Genomic DNA, 17526 nt, shown 5'->3' on the forward strand with positions numbered 1-17526 from the left:
CTAATAAAAAATGTCCGGGGTTGCTATGAACCCATATGGGCCATTCTCATTCAAACCACAGAGATCTCTGTTAACTGCCATCTACTGCGAAGAGAATTTCTCTGATTAAGGCTGAGATATGGCGTGATCCCATTCTTGTACTCATTCCAAACATTTATCATTTTTATATGAACTTTAGAATCAACTTGTCAATATCTCAAAAACAGCTCTTAGGATTCTGACTGGGACAATATTCAATCTATGGTTTTTCTAATTACATAGAAGTACCATTCTAATACTATCAAGCCCCTTATGACTTCCTATTTCCCTCATTAGTGATTCCAGTTGGCAGCATAGAAATACTACACATACTTCATTAACTTGATTCTAAGTATTCTGTGTTTTCTGATACTTTCATAAATAGAATTGACTTTTCCCCTCCATTAATTTATTTCTTCACTTTATAGGCTGATTGAAGCCTCCTTCCTCTCCTCCCAGTCTATCCTTACATCCCTTTCCCTCCATCTTTCCTTTTCCTTCCAGTTCTTTTTGCCTCATGCTTGTGGATGAGATGCAACCTCTCATAAACTACTCCAGCATCACGCCTAGCTGCCTTTTACCATACTCCCCACAACAGTAGTCATGGACTCTCCTTCTGAAACTGTAGGCTTCCATTAAATGGTATAAGTTTCTGTGGTGGTTTGAGAAGGGTCCCCATGGGCTCATATATTTGAATGTTTAGTCATCGGGGATTGGAACTGCTTGGGAAAGGCAAGGAGGTGTGGTCTTACTGGAGAAAGTGTGTCACTGGGGATGGGCTTTGAAATTTCAAAAGTCCATGCCAGGCCCAGTGCTTTTTTCTCTCTGCCTGCAGGTCAGGATATAAAGCTCCCAGCTAGTGCCCCAGCACCATGACTGTCTGCTTCCTGTCATAATGCTTATGGACTAACCCTATAAATCAATAAGCAAACCTCCAATTAAATGCTTTCTTAAAAAAAAAAAAAAATGTCTGGGGGATAGTTAACCTGATAATTGGGTAGAAATTTTCAGTTTACTTCCATGGTGGAGTAGCCAGAAAGTTCTTGTGAAACAAAATAATTCCTAGGCTAAGGCTTACTGTGGTTCCACAAATAAATTTAAAAGCAAAAATTAAAAGATGACACAACTTTTAAAACAGAAACACACCTAGAACAAACCTCAGAAGTATTTATGGGAATACTTCAGAGTACTCTTGATGGTTTGCATCCATTCAAAATTACCAAGTGTATGAAGAATGCATACAACTCATAAGGAGAAGAAAATTTACACTACATGGAACTAACCAAAGAGAATCATGATAGAGCGTACAATTAGGGACCACAAAACATAACAGAACATGTAGAAATATGGGAGACATAAGAAAAGCATGTCTGAGGGCACACCTGTGCAGAAGAGCATATCTAAGAATAAAATAAAACAAATATATCATTTCTTAAAATTCTGAGACAGCCTATAGAAGCAGTGAATGCTGGATGATAGTGAAACCAACTTTAAGGAACAATTGAGATAATGTTCTCTATTGAAAACTTATTTTTCAAAAACAGAAGTAATATAAAGGTATTTTTAGAGATAAATGTTGAAGAATTTGTTGCTGATTGACCAGGGAATGTCAAAATACTTCAAAGCCAATTTTATAGTGATAAAGGGATAAATCCATCAATATGACAACAATCTTAAATGTTTAATATGAACATTTTAAAAACATATGAACTTAAATTACCCAAAATGCAAGGAGAAATATACAAGTTTACAAGTCTAGTGAGAGGCTTAAAGATTTTTCTCTCTCAATATTATTTGATAAAACACTTAAAAATCCCTCAGAATATGAAGGCAACACTCATACAATCTCTGCTGTGGAGGTTTCACACAAAACTGTAAACCAGGTATATGCCAGAATAATCCATATATTTATATTTACAAATAGTATATGTAGCTTTTAAAGTACGAACTAAAGACATTCTGGAACACTTATGATTACTGACAATCAAGAATTTCATACCTTGTAAACACTGGAAGTTGTGACTGAATAACTTGGACTCTGATCACAACAAGTAGTAAAGTACTGAACATCAGGACAATGAGTTTTATTAATGTCTGCAGCATAGAAAATGGAATGCTACCCTTCCCGCGGAGAAACTGTCCAGCAGTGGTACATAACAATGGCAAAGTGTACTACAAAGGAAAATGGTTTGAGTAAAAAACACCAATACACATTTTCAGTAATGCAGCAATTCTAAACATGTAATTAAAACAAAGACTAACTTAATGTAGAACAAGTTGTAGACTTGATAAAGAATAATACCAAGTTCGACAACTTTGGCAAATACTGAGCTGAACTATAACAGTATCACTGGAATAGGCACAAGTTGTCTAAAACTTTCAGTTCTTAAAACATGAAGGTATAAAATTTTAATTATTTTTTTGGTAGGTAAGAGGACAAAATATACTTGTTCCTTATAAATTGTGCTTTCATTAAAGTAATCAGTATTTATATGTAATGACACACATAGAAGATAAGAGTATTAAAATCTGACTTAGTTACACAAAAGAGAAAATGGAAATTTTCATTTTTCCTTACCCCTTGGGCCACAAATACTTCATATACACAACAAATTCCGACAACTGTTATTCCTTGTTCTTTACACAGCGTTGCAACAGCCACTAAAAGCACTGTCAGTGCAATCGGGGTCCACACTACAATTCAGGAACAGAAAGTAAGAGAGCTATGCAAATTGTTATAATGTGAAAAAGTATATTTTAAACTCCTTTTAAAGCTCTCAATATGTTTTTATTTCTTATTGACCAATACTTCATATTGTATGATATATTTAAATTATATACCTTTAATATTATATTGTCAAAACAACATATTAAGATGTATAATTTAAACTACAGAGTTTTGTAGAGATGAAAATTATCTATGATCATTCTAATTTTTATAATAAATGTTAAATTTGGATAAATTAATAGGGCTGATTAGTGACAAATCAATCAGAAACGAAGACTAATATCTGAAATTATACAGGTAATAGAAAGGATATAGAAGGGAACACTTCCAGGGTTGGTGGTAGGAACATAAAGAAAATGGTATACAAGAGAATAGTATAAAATTAGTAGCAGGATTAGCATTTTAATTCAGCAACCTACTCCTGCCTAGTAGGAAATGAAAATCTGTATGTCCAGGAGACAGTTCATTCTCTTGTTACTATCTTATTATTTACAAAAATAAGAGAATTGTATAAATGTAGTGTCATCTGATTAGAGTATCAAAAAATGTTTCTATATACAAACATTACTTAACATACACAAACTAAACTTTATAATTTGTAAAAACACAGATAAAACTGGAGGCAAGTATTTCATCTTAGTCCTATGAGGAATCTAAAAAAGTTGTTCTCATGGAAGTTGTGCATATAGTGGTGGTTACGAGAATTTGAAATGATGGGGGAAAGAGAAGAATGAGACGGTTGACTGATTAGGCACTAAGTTATGACTTGACAGCAGAAGGCAGTTTGATATGATACTGTCCAATAGGGTAATTAATAATAATAATGTATACTAGGTTTCCAAAAATATATAAAGAACCTTGAAAAATTTCCCACGAAGAAGTTACATTTGAGAAGAAAGATATTTTTAATTTTATTACATTATGTATACATGCATTGCTGTATCCTATTGGACTTTATAAATATGTATTCTTTTTATGTGTTAATGTCTTTTTCTTGAGACAGGGCTCATTGGCCTCCAACTCACTCCATCATTTTTACTGAGGATAACCTTAAACTTCTGATTCTGGCCCCTCACCTCCCAAGTGCTGGGACTGCAGGTGTATGAAACCACATTTAGTTCCAGGCAGTGCAAGGGTCTAAACCCAGTGACTAGCAAATACTGAGCAAGCATTCTATCAACTAAGCTACATCTCCAGTTCCCAGTAAGTTCAGCTGGAGATGTATTCATCTTCACAATCCCTCAGTATTCTTTGTTGAGATGCCTCCACCAAAAGAAAGAGAGGATAAACCTGGGAGTTTAATGTTGACCAAATATAGGTTAAGACTATAGAGAAAGCCTTTTCTCTGACCACTATGCCCACACTCTTAGGGGGAAAATGGTGCAGCAATATATAAAATAATTTTAGAGGGAGCTACATAGTAGAGGCTCAATAAACATTTAACTATGATGACACATAATAAAAGTGAAATCCTAGTAGGCTTCAAATTTTGCTTAAATAGAATCATTGGCCACTAGCTGTTATTTATCAAAGACAACCATGCTATGATCCCTTTGCTATGATGTCAAAATGGAAAAATTCTCGGAAGCTTGTGGCCTAGCACATAGCAGTGAACAAGTCAGTAGAAAGTGAGGAACAATACCAGAGGTTTTTCTCTGATAGTTTTAAGTGTATACCTACACTCCAAAACACACACACACACGCTCACACACATGTACAAAACAGAAATCTGTACTTGCATTTTTGGTTTACAGGAGATAATAGATAAAACTCAGAGTTATTCTAAAACTGACATTTTAGAGTTGTTTGATCATTTAAATTTGATTATAGAGAACAAAACCTGCTGGGTAATGACAAAAATATAAATTACATATAATTTTTAAGAATACTGGTAATGTTACATGTCAATTACATATGGCAGAACAATAAAGGCAAGCCCCAAATATTATCTTAATTAAGAAGGACTTAAAATAAGTAGACTTATTTGATCAAGTTTCATAACTACAATAGAGCCGCTGGGTAGCTATGTACCTATGGAATTATCTGGTCCTTTTGACTTAGTATACGACAGAAATGCAGCTAGGAAAAAGACAGATGATAAGAGTTCAGCTCTTCCCACAACACCCGTGACCTGGAAAAACAAAGACAAGACATTCATTTTAATGCAGTGTCCTGAAAACCTACTAAGTATAATAATAACAGAGGAGCACCCACATAGAAGCAGGAGGAGGGGGGATAAGATAGGGGGCTTCCAGAGGAGAAACCAGGGAGGGGGATAACATTTGAAATGTAAATAAAGAAAATATCCAATAAAATAAAATAAAATTAAAAGGAACATTTAACTACTGAAATCTTGGACTGAAAATATTAGCTTCCTCTGAGTTAGTAAAATAAAATCAACAATCTCTACCTTAAAATTCTGAAGAAAAATGAAAATGCAAATAAATTGTTTCCAAAGTAGAAACAAGTTGTAAACTGAAAGACAGATGAGGAGGCCATAGCTGATGACCTCCACTAAACACACATCCTTTCCTTGGCTCACTGTAGCTATCTGAATTGTAAGTCAAATCCATCTTCTTGATTTATGAATAAACTGTGTATGCTTGTGCTATTAAAAAACAATCTAAAGCCTACATTTTTAAAGAGTAGATTTCTGGTTCTTGTTTTTTTTTTTTTTTTTTTTTTTTTTATGGATATGAGTGCCCTCATGTGGTGAACTTAGGTATCATTCATAAATGAAAACCTATCAGTGTTCTTGTAAACAAGTCATTTTACCTTTGCAAAAAATTAGATTCTGCATATTCTTTATCATCTTTCATATAGTCATAACATCTTATGTAATTACAATACAGAAAGTTATTAAAAATTTATGTATCCCTGCATTATTTTCTTAAAATGAGTGTTTTTTTTAAAACATGAAGCTATAAATTTGCTAATCTGCAAACCAAAGAAGAAATTTAAAAAGCTCTTTTAATTAAAAGAACATAAAATTACAAAAGCTTGCCTTTTAAAGCAATGGAATGCAATGTACAAGTTAAAGCAATTTATCTCTCTTTTATATGAATGGCAAAACTTGGTTGCACATAGTTCTAGCAGGGCAAGGTAGACACAGTCACCCTGCAAACGCAAACATTTTGCTGAGGAAGACAGCTTACAAGAAAGCAATGAAGTAGAGTGTTCTTAGCTCTTCCCTGGAGAGGCATTTTAGAGTGCCAATGTACCTATGAAAAATTAGTTTGCATATATCATAGGAAGAACTATCTACATTTGTATTTTTCATTAACATAAAAATACATTTTAATCTATATATACACACACACACACAAATGTGTGTATGTATATATACATGCAGCAATCTTATGTAAGTTTTATCCCTGTGTTATGCTTGTCAACATATGTGTGCGCAAGAGCATGTGTGGTTGGATGGTTCCTTCTACTGCTCTCTAATTTCCTTCCTTTTTAAAGATTTATTTTATTTTATATATACAAGCGCTCACACGTATTAAGTGTACTTACTGTCTGCCTAGTGCTTGAAGAGGCCAAAGGAGGGCACTACATCTTCTGGAAGTGGAATTACTGAATGTTTAAGCTACGATTTGGCTAAGAACTAAACCTGGGTCTTCCGCAAAAGCAACAAGTGCTCTTAAACACTGGACCATCTTTCCAGCCCAAATACATTGCTTTTTGGAGAAAAGTTCTCTCAATAAACTCCAAACTCAGGCATCATCTAGATCAAGACAGGGATCCTCTTGACTCTATCTCAAACCAAAACCCGTGGCTTTTCCCACGGCTGTTAGGGATACAAACTCAAGTGCACATGCTTGTGAGGTGACCACTTTACCTACGCATACATTCTTCAACAGCATTATATTTCAAAAACTACTTTAAATTTAACATTTTTATATATTAGGTAAGCTGGACTTTGTGCATGGGAGGAGAGTAAGACTGTACTAAATTAGGAATATTTAATGCTTGAGATGTAAAGTGATCACGCAGTTTTACTTACTGCTTCGGTATGGACTGGGTGCACTGCAAAGAGCAGAGCTGCAATGACACTGCTCCTCTTATCCAGAAAAAGTCTGCAGACCTTAAGAAAGATCACACTGACGCCAGCATGGAACACTGTGTTCAGGAGGTGGTAAGACATGGGTTTCAGCTCACTGAGGAGATAATTTAAGCGAAATGTCAACACTGTTAAGGGCCTGTATGACTTGTGGCTTCTCTCCTGAAAGGGAAAACAAACAACCACTGATTATTAAAATATCTTCAATCTTCTGGCTAGTCATTAGTTTATTAAGATAGTAATCAAAGAGTTACACAAATAACAAATTGTGCTCATCACCAGAAGGAGTGAGGCATGAAAATCTTCTAGACTGGGTGGATATGGTCATTTACAACATGTTTCTCACTCATAAATGATGGCTGAGATTCAGACTGTGGAGTAGTACACATTAAGTTTCAAAGCATTTTACTGCAAAGTGACCTGACAGACACTGCAGATAAATACCACAAGGTATCATTTGTTTTGATAGCCAGGGAAATACTTCACCACCTAAGAGTTGTAGTTTATTTTACATAGCTAATGAATGACATATCTCACATCAGAATCCAGTATATACCATCCCCAGTGAAAAGGGTTTAATCCTAAATAAGTTAACACTGACTTCAAATGTTTTAAGTGAACATCTTACTGCAGAGAATTAGGCAGTATGTACTCAACTTTAATCTATTTATATTGAATTTACCATGTTTTAATGGTTAAATTAAAACAATTCCGTTGTCTGACTCAAAGCAAAGAAAAATGGCAAGAGATTTCTGTTAACAGCTGTTGTCCTCCTACACATAAAAAATTAAGTCAAGGCACATGCCCAGTGAAATGAACCCTGCTTTTAAGATAAGGAGCTTACAGGACACAGACATATTCATAGCTGCATTAGTTTTTAGTGAGAAAGTAAGTTTTTTTTTTAAACACCTGAAAAAAAAATCTGGAAATTGATTTTTTTAAAATCAACTTTAAATGATAAATCTTCATGAATTCAACATTTAAATTAAATAATGAATCTTCATGGATCTTCTTGAGATTTGTGTTGGATATCAGGGATATAGTAGAATTTAATAGCTAACTGGTTAATTATTTATTAAATATCTACCTAAATATACTGATTTAAATGATGAATATTAAACTACATTTGTTTTTTCAAAGGTAAGTTCATTGTACCTGCAATTTGTTTGAGTTTTATTAAAAACTGCTTTATATAAAAAAGTAATTATTTACCTCAGACATAGGAGTTCCCCAGAAGTCATTCTGAAATAAAGTTTTTAAAGGTGTAGATGGATGCAGGTCTTTATTATCCAGTATTGCTGAAACATCATCAAAAACAAACCCACAGAACAGACTGTTCCAGTAGCAGGCAGCGACCACACTGACTAGCAAAGCCACTTCTTTGAAGTTAATATCAGCCATCTTCTCTTCAAGCATCGATCAGCCACACTGGAAAAACCTGCAAGATAAAAAGGAAATAATCAACATTTTCCTTCAAATAATTACAACTTTAGTGTTAAAAAATATTTAGAATAAAGACTGTACATTAATACTCCCAGAGAAAGGGTCATGAGAATTCACTGATTAACTCCCTACTTCTAAGGCAAAGTATTTCTTTTATACCTCTGTCTCTAGCTAACTAGACAGTGTAAGTCCCATCAGCAGTCACCAGTTAGGCTCACTGGGAAGCAGGCGCACAGCACATCTTTTGGGAGAACCTCTAGGCTAAGTATGAGATTTCCAAGACTAATGCAGCTTTTATTTCAGTCTTTTATATATTTAAAAATCAACTTAAGCCAGAGCTTCTGTAGTTTTGTTGAAAGCTTTGTAAAGTCTTTCTCATGTCCTTTGAGTTTGGGTGTATACGAGTACCCAGATTAGGTGTATTTGCTAATCCTAATATTTCTTACTATTGTATTTATCCCTTTGGAAAAACCAATTTGTCCCTTTGCTTATATGAGTTTGTGACCTGGATAGAAATCATTTCTTTGGCCTACTGCACTGAAGGCTTTTAGCTTAGAATCTAAGTGTCATAAATGACAATCCTTATCTGAGTAAGAACATGACATGAGAGGCACTGCTTTAGAAAATACTGAGTTAGGGAATGGTGCAGAAAAGAAAGAACCCTACTAAGTGGAAAATAGAGAAAAGGAAAATCAGCTACACAACAAAGTGAAAATTATTTAAAATAAAACTAAACTAAGTTGGCCATTATCTGTCTGGGTAGTGTCACTAGATCATGGAGTTATATTAGCACTTGTAAAATGCAGATTACTAAATAGTTCCTAACAACTGTTACTATCCACATACCAAATTTTTGTCTATGAGGTTTAGACAGCAAGTGACTTGAAAAGTGTGATGGTTTTTACCAGAGGAGTCACCTGGGCATGCCCAACACAAAAGCAAAATTCTTAAGAGTGAAAGAAAGAGGCAGACAAGTCAAAGGCCTGGGGACCATAAGCCAAAAGTGACAGCAGCCCCCGCTAAGTTGGAAAAGGCAAATATATAAATCAAATTCAGAATCTTTCTCAGCACAACTAAAACAACTACTGACACTGTGGTTGTATCCAGATAGAATCATTTTGCACTTTTGATTTCAAAATGCATTTAAACAGATGAATCAGTGTTGTATAAGTTGTACACAGACACATACACACACACACATACACACACACCCCTTGTAAGTCAGGAAAGGAATTCACGTATCCATTATAAGGTAGATTTACAAAACAAGTGTTACATAAGGTTGGAAATAAAGTCTTAGGCTTCAGATCTGCTAAGACCAATCTATTTATGATGAGATGCGTTCTTTGATTAAAGGTTTTAATTAATTACACATTTAATTAATAGAAGATAACCTGACATATTGGAAATTGAAAAGCTAGTTTCATAATTGTAACAGAATATTTGTGATAATGTACAATATAAAATATTAAGTTCACTAATTTATATATGAATTATAAAACCCTTGAGTTGTTAGTTGAGTTTAATTTACTAGCTTTATGAAATTAGTTAAGTTGTCATACAATATATGGCATTGCAATTAACAGAATACATTCTGACCTTTAGGATTAAATAGCCTAGTGTATTAGCTATTATAGCTTATGCAAATACACTCTAGAATGATCATACAATGACAATGGTTTAATGATACACCTTTAGGAATACATTCTCATCATTAAATGACATATAATTACACTGCCAATGTTTGTCTTAAATTAGGTGTCTCATTTAAGTACTTATTAAAGATGAACACATCCAAATTATAAATGTAGTTTTAAATTAAACCATTTAACAAAAGTTTTTCTTTTTATGGGTGCTTTTTTATTAACTTTGTTGTCTTCCAGTTTCATGTATATAATATTTTAATTACTCAGTCCTTCAGTCTATCTCCCTTTCAGCCCTCTTAGCTCTTCCTCCGCTCTACAAATCCTGCTCACACATTCATCTTTTTCTTTTAAAGAAGAACAAACAGATTTATTCAGATCAAGTGGAAAAGAACTATAAAGAGCAGGGAAGGCTCCAAGGAAGAAAAAAATCCCCAGGTTTCAAATGTTGCCAATTACAGAGTTAGTCCTTTTGAGTTTTTTTTACACATGTAAAAAAATGTAATTAAAATGTAAACTAAATTAAAAGTGACTATAATACACAAAGTAAAGGTTTTAGGTTCTAAATGTTAAAGACTACAGAGTACAAAGTGTTACTTTAATAAAGTTGGATAGACCCATGGCATCTATATAGTTAGGTATTATTATAAGAATTATTGTACTGTAAGGGGGGGGAGGAAGGATTGAAGGAGCTAAGGGATCAGACACCACAAGAATCCCTATGGAATCAAATAACCTGGGCCATAGGGGCTCACTAAGGCTGAACTGTCAACCAGGTGGCTACATGGGAGGGACCTAGGCCCTCACATATGTAACAGATGCGTATCTGCAGCTGGGTCTTCATGTGGGACTAACAGTGGGAACAGGGATTGTCTCTGACTACACTGCCTGCCTTTAGACCCTTTCCCCACAACTGGGCTACCTTGTCTAGCCTCAATGGAAGATGTGCCTAGTCTTACCGCAATTTGATATGCCAAGGCTGGTTGATAGTCATGGGAGGCCTCTCCTTTTCTGAGAAGGGATGAGGCATGAGGATGTGAAGTGAGAGGGAGGAACTAGGAGGAGAGGAAGAATGTAAAGCAAATAAATACCAATAAGAAAATTACAGTACTTTTAAGCTACAGAAGCTCAATTCAGTAAGTATAATGCTCAGTTCTAATGTCATCATTAAAACTCTGAACCTGATTTAACTTTGACAACTGCCCTCTTCCCTAGGCATAGGCTCACTAAAAATGAGATATGATCCGTCCTCCATCATGGATAAGTAGTACCTCATGTTCTTATTATACACACAGAGACTCACATGTCGTTCTGTTCTTATCACTGATGTCAAGGGAGAATAAAGAGACAGGAACAATAAGCTGTTATATTCAGCTCTCACTTGACTACTATATTCACACTCTCATGGATGTTTGTGGATTCTGTGGAGAACAAAGCCCCATATTAGGGCAGGGAACATAGATCAGTGGTAGTGTTTGGTTAACATATAGTATGTTGCATGTATGTAAGTGTTCGTGCAGACATGCATGCACATGTGCATGTATGTGTTTGTGCGTGTACGTTAAAGGTCTTATTCTATATGTAGCCCAGCCTATTTAATTCGAGACCTTTCTGTTTCAGTCTCCTGTCTGGGATTACAGTCATGTACTATTATGTCTATCTTTCCGTCCCTTAAAGACTCCCCAAAAGTGTGTATCACAAAAGGGAGTATTAGTCCCAGTACAGATCCTGAGCACAGTTATGGCTTTGTTGGAGAAACATGCCTACATGGTACTCCTTCCACACTAGAAGATTCATTGCAAGTATTAGCATATTTACACGTGCATGCAGTATAAGCCAACTTCTCTGTTTACAAAAAAAAAATCTCAGCATATAAGCACACAAAATCCAACTACAATCAAAGGTTACTAAAGACCTATACTATGTAAATAAATTCAATTCCTTCAAAATTATACTAAGTGCTTCTTGGGTGAACAATCTAATGATATACTGCAGAAAGGCAAAGCTACTGGACAAAGCTATGACTCTGGGGGATCTTTAAGGATCTTTAAGTCCTTCCTGTTCTGTTTCCTGGGAAATCAGCAAAGTCATTTGGACCTTCTCTATAACCTCCTCTAATTATTATTATCTTTTAGTCTATAGAACTTTTGCATGGGAAACCTGTATTCATGCCGTCTAGCCTCCTCATGCTAAAGAGAGACAAGTATCTGCTTGTTATGCATACATTCCTCTACCTGAACATGAAGGTCCTTTGAAAAATAAAATCTTGAAAAACTCCTTTACTCTATACATCAGTTAATACAGTTCTTATGGTCATGCAGTATTTTAAAAACTAGAGCAGTAAGATTCTCGGGAAGTCAGCAAAAGATAGGTAATGAATTTAAGTCCATTGGTACAGAGAACAGAGGTAACAATTACAAGAGGCAAGGTTTTGTTACAAAGTGATTTTGGTTCATACAAGCCAGGGTTAGATAGAACACAGGTCCAGGCAAGTGCTCCTGCAACATGACTATTTATACAACTGTCACATAAAAACTAGCTCTTGGAAAAATGTGAAAAATGGAGACATTCTGATGAAAAATTATCTTGACCATTTGAAAAATATATAGCAACCTGCAGAGCCAGAATTTCAGTTAAATGTCCTGACTCACAGGTAAGTAAGTACAATATAAAAGCCTGGATCATAATATAATTTGTTTCCTGCAGCACTCTTAGACCAAGAAAAGTTTATTAGCTCAATAATACTGTTAAGATAAGATACATAATGCAATTTAATAAAGACTATATTTTAAGATGTGATTGGTACTGAGATATACAATCTTGGTTTCATCAGTTACTAATAAATGACTTTGAACTTCTCCCTTTTGAAGAGAATACAATTTATTACTTCAAGATAGTACGAACATGAAGAGGAACATGGCTGGCCAATACAAATGACACAAAAATAGTAAATGAGTAATAGAAAATATGTATTAAAAATCATAGAAAAAATCAAGGTGTTGTGATTAAAAGTAGCAAATTCTTAAGAGTATACTAGTAAACACACTACATGTGTTCAATAAATACTGTTTTCCTTTCTTAGTATTTTTGACAAAATGAACAGGAAAAATAATTCATACTCTTGAGTAAAATGAAGCTATAAAATTAAAATGTGCAAAATACAAGTAAAACAGTATTAACATTTAAAACAGGAAGAGGGAAGTACAACTACCTCACGAATTTCACAAATATTAGTTTGTAGAATGAATGAACGTGTTCATCACATTAAATAAGTAAACAGTGTTTAACCTCTCTAAGCTCCAATCTCTTAGATGGACAATGAGGACAATATTGCTGTACCTCTACCAAGAATAATTCCAAAACTGAACCGTATTTGGAAATAAGGCAAATAGGCCTACAAATCTGATGAGTCTCTTTAAACTTTGTTTCAAATACCATTTTTCTTTTTGCGCTATTTGTTTTTCTCAACCACAGGAATCTTTCCAAAAAAAAAAAAAAAACCTTACTGTCTACATTTTTCTTTTAATTACTTAATATCTATTATGTATGATATGTATAATTACTTTATATATTTATTTATACATACATACATACATACATACATACGAGACGCACTCTTTCAAAAAGAAGCTTACAGCTCCTAAAGCTACCTGCTGGTGTAGAATAGCTGTGGAATTGGCAAAAGTTCCCTGAGTAAGAAGGTAAACATCCGAGAAGGCGCCTTCACCCAAGAACTCCCCTTGGTACCCAGCAAATGACAGCAAAATGCCAGAGCTTGGCATGGCCCTCCTCCCTCCCTCCAGCAGGCTAGCTGCGCACTAAGCCTCCCTCCCCTTTCTTCGGCATTCACTCCACACTTCTAAACCTAATAAGCACTACAATCCGCAAGCTGCTGCAGGAGGCTGCCCCTTCCTGATGCTCCTCCAATCAATCAGAGCGTGAACTCGGGTGGGGGGTGGTGGTGGTGGTAGGGGCGCTCCACTTTCCAAGACACCTAGCAAGCTGGAAACTTTTATCTACTCTCTTCTTAGGGACGCCATTAATTGGCAACCCAAGCACACACCTGAGTAGCTGGAGGATTCTTTCCCACCTCGGCAAGATCCGCCAGCCCTTCAGCAGCCCCAAGCTAGCGCTTCCCTAAAACGCAAAGGTTCCCTGAGCTCTTCCCGGCCGCGGACTGACCCGCCCCGACCTCACCTGAGGGCGGCTCCGCCAGGAGATGGTTCAGGAAAGCTTCTGGGACGGCGGACAGGAGAAGGACTCTGCAGAAAACACTGTCATAGTCCGCCACGCTCGGACTCCGGGGCGACCGCACCTTAGCAGCCGCTCCTCCCGCCTCCCGATCCTTCCCTAGCTCTTCCAAGGCGGCCGCAGCCTCCCGCATTGCACGCCGGGAACGCGCCGCTCTTCCCAAAACTTCTAATCCCAGTCTGCACAGCCGCAAAGCCGAACTGCACTCTGGGATGTAGAGTCCTCTTCTCACGGCTTTCCCTCCTCCCCAGTAAGAAGGTCTGGGAGGGGAAATACAGCCGTAAAGCTTTTCCCATAGTCGTGAAATGTAGTCTTCCCTGTATCCGTGGCCTAGTTCCGGTCTTGGCAGGCTGGGCGGGGAGAGGTGTCGCCTAGCAGCCGGCGCCGCTTCGGCACGATCGGGAAGAGTTGGCGGGAGCAGCCTGAGTGCGCGAGGACCGCTCTGGGAAGCGAGAGGCCGGGGCGGTGGCCGAACCCGGAGGTGGTCGCTGTAGATGAGTGACCGCTGCTGGTTGCAGGTCTTGGTTTAGGTGGGTGGATCCTGGTGAGCCGGAGCTTCTTAGGGTCGTTCACAGGTTCATAATCCGGAGGGACAGGGTGCAGCCTACCTACCCAGACCTTCTATCGCTCTTGTCTGCAGTGCCTCGGCCTCCTTGATTGAACTTGGTTCCGCGCACACCTCGTTTAGCTCAATCTTTATTTATCCACTTTAAAAATCCTCTCGTCCCCTTTCCGCAGAATCGGAGGACGTTTTCAAAACTTCCAAACGTCTTGGGAGTTGGGTTGATGGTAGAGGGGACTTGGAAGAGGGGACTCGGGGTTTTAGCTCCCATTTCGTTTTAGCAAAGAAATAATAATTTAGCGTGTACATTATCGTATAGCCTGTGCCAAGTGAACTAATTCTCATCAAGGCTGTTTGCCTCTGCATCTGTTTTGCGGTTCAGGAGCCATAGCTCTTAGCCATCACCTAGAGAGTTAATTAATTTAGAGGGATCATGTAAACACTGCAATGCCATTTTCCTTGAAAATGCTAAAATCCACCTGCTTTGCTGTAGGGGCTGAGAGACAGTGAAAGAATTCAAGATGCCACCTAATATAAAATGGAAAGAATTAATCAAAGTTGACCCAGATGACCTCCCACGCCAAGAAGAGTTGGCAGATAAATTATTGATATCCTTATCCAAGGTACTTAATAAATGATCTCTACATAGATCCTGATGTACAATGCCATGAATGGAAATTACTTCTTGAAATAATTGAATGCTATAGCCGGAAGAGTAATTGTGTTTTACGCACAGGGTATGAAATACTCCATTATTTTTTCTTTCCTTAGGTGGAAGTAAATGAACTAAAAAATGAAGATCAAGAAAACGTGATACATCTATTCAGAATTACTCAGTCACTAATGAAGGTTTGTAGGAAAGAGTATGTAGGAAAAGAAATATTTTTTAAGAGTAACATAAATATATCCAGAGGGTCAAATAAAATGCAAAATGTCTCCCCTATAAGCTAGTCATGAAATGATAAGAGGATTCTAGATTCTTTATAAATACTGAGAAAGTATGTATTTAACCTTTTCGTTAAGGTAAAAGCACATAGAAAATTTGTAGGCTGTAGACAAAAAATTCGGGGCTGGTAGTTTGGGATATATTGTCCATGGGTTTGAGGGTATATTTTGGTTATCAGCATTTTAGAAGGGAATAAAGTCTTTTGAATCATACTTGGCAGATACAGAAATGTGCTTGTGAAGGCAAAATTAAGTGTGTTATATAGATTGAAGGGATGAGAGCTGATTAGTTCCAATTATAAGAAGGAATTACTAAATTTATCAATACTAACAAGTGGGATAGAAAAAAGATAAGGAAAACATTTAAAATAGTGGATATAAAGCTTAATGGAGAAATGAGAGATGATTCAGAGCCTTGCTGTTCTGGAATTTCTAGGCTTAAATATTTATTCAACAACTGTTTACTGACTGTGTGAATTTCATACACACTACAGACTGAGACAGCAAATCCCACTCAGTTTGCATTCCCACGGTCTATATTACAGTGTAAATAATACAGATTTTCCCCCCTCACAGATGAAAGCTCAGGAAGTAGAGCTAGCCTTGGAAGAAGTTGAAAAGGCTGGAGAAGAACAGGCCAAATTTGGTAAATGTCTTAGAAAACAAAACTCCTGTGGTTCCAATTATTTATTAGACAGTACAAAATTTATCATATTCTATAATGTGTATTTAATTCATATTGAAAGATGCTGCATCCTTGTGCAGTTCCAGGGACTGGCCTGAGTGCTGTGGTAGGGGTTGAAGAAAAGAAAACACAGAGACACGCAGAACAGTTGCATAGGTTGGACAGGCTCTCTGATGGAGAAACTACCACACCCCAGAAGCTCAGTGTCTTTATTATAGCCACTTGAACGGAGTAATGGAGTTGTTACATAGCTGAACATAAAGTCGGGTGATTGCTTCAGATAAGCAAGCAGACAGGGTTTCTGGTAGACTGTTGAATAGGGAGGCAGATTTAGCTGATCTCAGTAGGGGAGCCATGAACATCACGTGGACATTTTCTGCACACACTGTCAACATACACACTCAGACTAGGAGGGAAGGCCTTGCCATTTGCCATAGGCCTGAGACTTTGGAGTTCCTGACATGGTTTTGCCCATGTCAGTAGTACACACTGACTCAGGACTTCACTCACGCAAGTCTTCCTCTGTTCTCTAATCAAGACATTTCTAGAATGCATATTTTATGCATTTAGTGTGTGGTAGTTACTTTCATTTACATTATCTGATAAGAAGATGGAACCTTTTACAGAGAATTGTACTATTTTATGAAATTTACTTAAAGCAGGATTATAGGAAATTTAACCAATTGAAACATTTGTTCTTTTTTAATAGAAAATCAATTAAAGACAAAAGTAATGAAACTGGAAAATGAACTGGAGGTATATCCTTTTGTATTTCCTTATTTTTGAATTTCCTTGTAGTTGTTATTAATTGCATCATTTTAAATTATTTTCAAATTTCAAACTTTGTGCTCAAGAGTTTACTTGTTTTTTTTTTTGTGTGATTTGAGTTTTAAGAAGTACGCATCAAATAAAATAAAATGGTTACTCTCTGAATGGAGCTGTCAGTGTAGAGTCATATAGAAAGGTTAGTAGCAACTGAGGGGAAGGGGTATGGGAAGTAAGCACACCGAGATGCTGAAAAGCTAAGAGGGGATGTACTGCAAAAGGATTAGCCTTTAGGGAAAAGGAGAGAAGTCCACAAGTTTCTATGCTTGTGAGTTTAGTTCTTAGAAGTTGAGCCGGAGATGAGATCATGTGTAAGATTTGACAATGGGAGACTGTAAGAGTAAGATAAGCTTTCAGACATAG

At 36.6% G+C, this 17526-nt stretch overlaps 2 protein-coding genes across 7 annotated transcripts in view; one reads left to right on the forward strand and one right to left on the reverse strand.

Annotated features, from left to right (window-relative positions):
- Tmtc3 (transmembrane O-mannosyltransferase targeting cadherins 3) overlaps nucleotides 1-14284 on the reverse strand; it is a 37009-nt gene extending 22725 nt beyond the window's left edge. Inside the window, exons 1-6 of the mRNA XM_031350129.1 lie at nucleotides 14093-14284; nucleotides 8022-8247; nucleotides 6753-6971; nucleotides 4778-4877; nucleotides 2597-2712; nucleotides 2018-2190 (exon numbers count right to left, since the gene is read on the reverse strand). Of these exons, the coding sequence (XP_031205989.1) occupies nucleotides 2018-2190; nucleotides 2597-2712; nucleotides 4778-4877; nucleotides 6753-6971; nucleotides 8022-8225 (812 nt within the window). The 5' untranslated portion in view covers nucleotides 8226-8247; nucleotides 14093-14284. The remainder of the gene's footprint in view (nucleotides 1-2017; nucleotides 2191-2596; nucleotides 2713-4777; nucleotides 4878-6752; nucleotides 6972-8021; nucleotides 8248-14092) is intronic.
- A 78-nt stretch (nucleotides 14285-14362) lies between these two features.
- The window catches only part of Cep290 (centrosomal protein 290), an 84085-nt gene continuing 80921 nt past the window's right edge, over nucleotides 14363-17526 (forward strand). For 4 of the 6 annotated variants that reach the window (XM_031350123.1, XM_031350125.1, XM_031350124.1 and 1 more), the window contains exons 1-5: nucleotides 14363-14676; nucleotides 15202-15331; nucleotides 15480-15557; nucleotides 16230-16299; nucleotides 17048-17094. In XM_031350123.1, coding sequence (XP_031205983.1) covers nucleotides 15230-15331; nucleotides 15480-15557; nucleotides 16230-16299; nucleotides 17048-17094 — 297 coding nt within the window. In that variant the 5' untranslated portion in view covers nucleotides 14363-14676; nucleotides 15202-15229. The remainder of the gene's footprint in view (nucleotides 14677-15201; nucleotides 15332-15479; nucleotides 15558-16229; nucleotides 16300-17047; nucleotides 17095-17526) is intronic. The other 2 variants (XM_031350127.1, XM_031350128.1) reach the window with 1 other exon arrangement.

This window comes from Mastomys coucha, unplaced genomic scaffold (genome assembly GCF_008632895.1).
Source record: "Mastomys coucha isolate ucsf_1 unplaced genomic scaffold, UCSF_Mcou_1 pScaffold4, whole genome shotgun sequence".
NCBI lineage: Eukaryota > Metazoa > Chordata > Mammalia > Rodentia > Muridae > Mastomys > Mastomys coucha.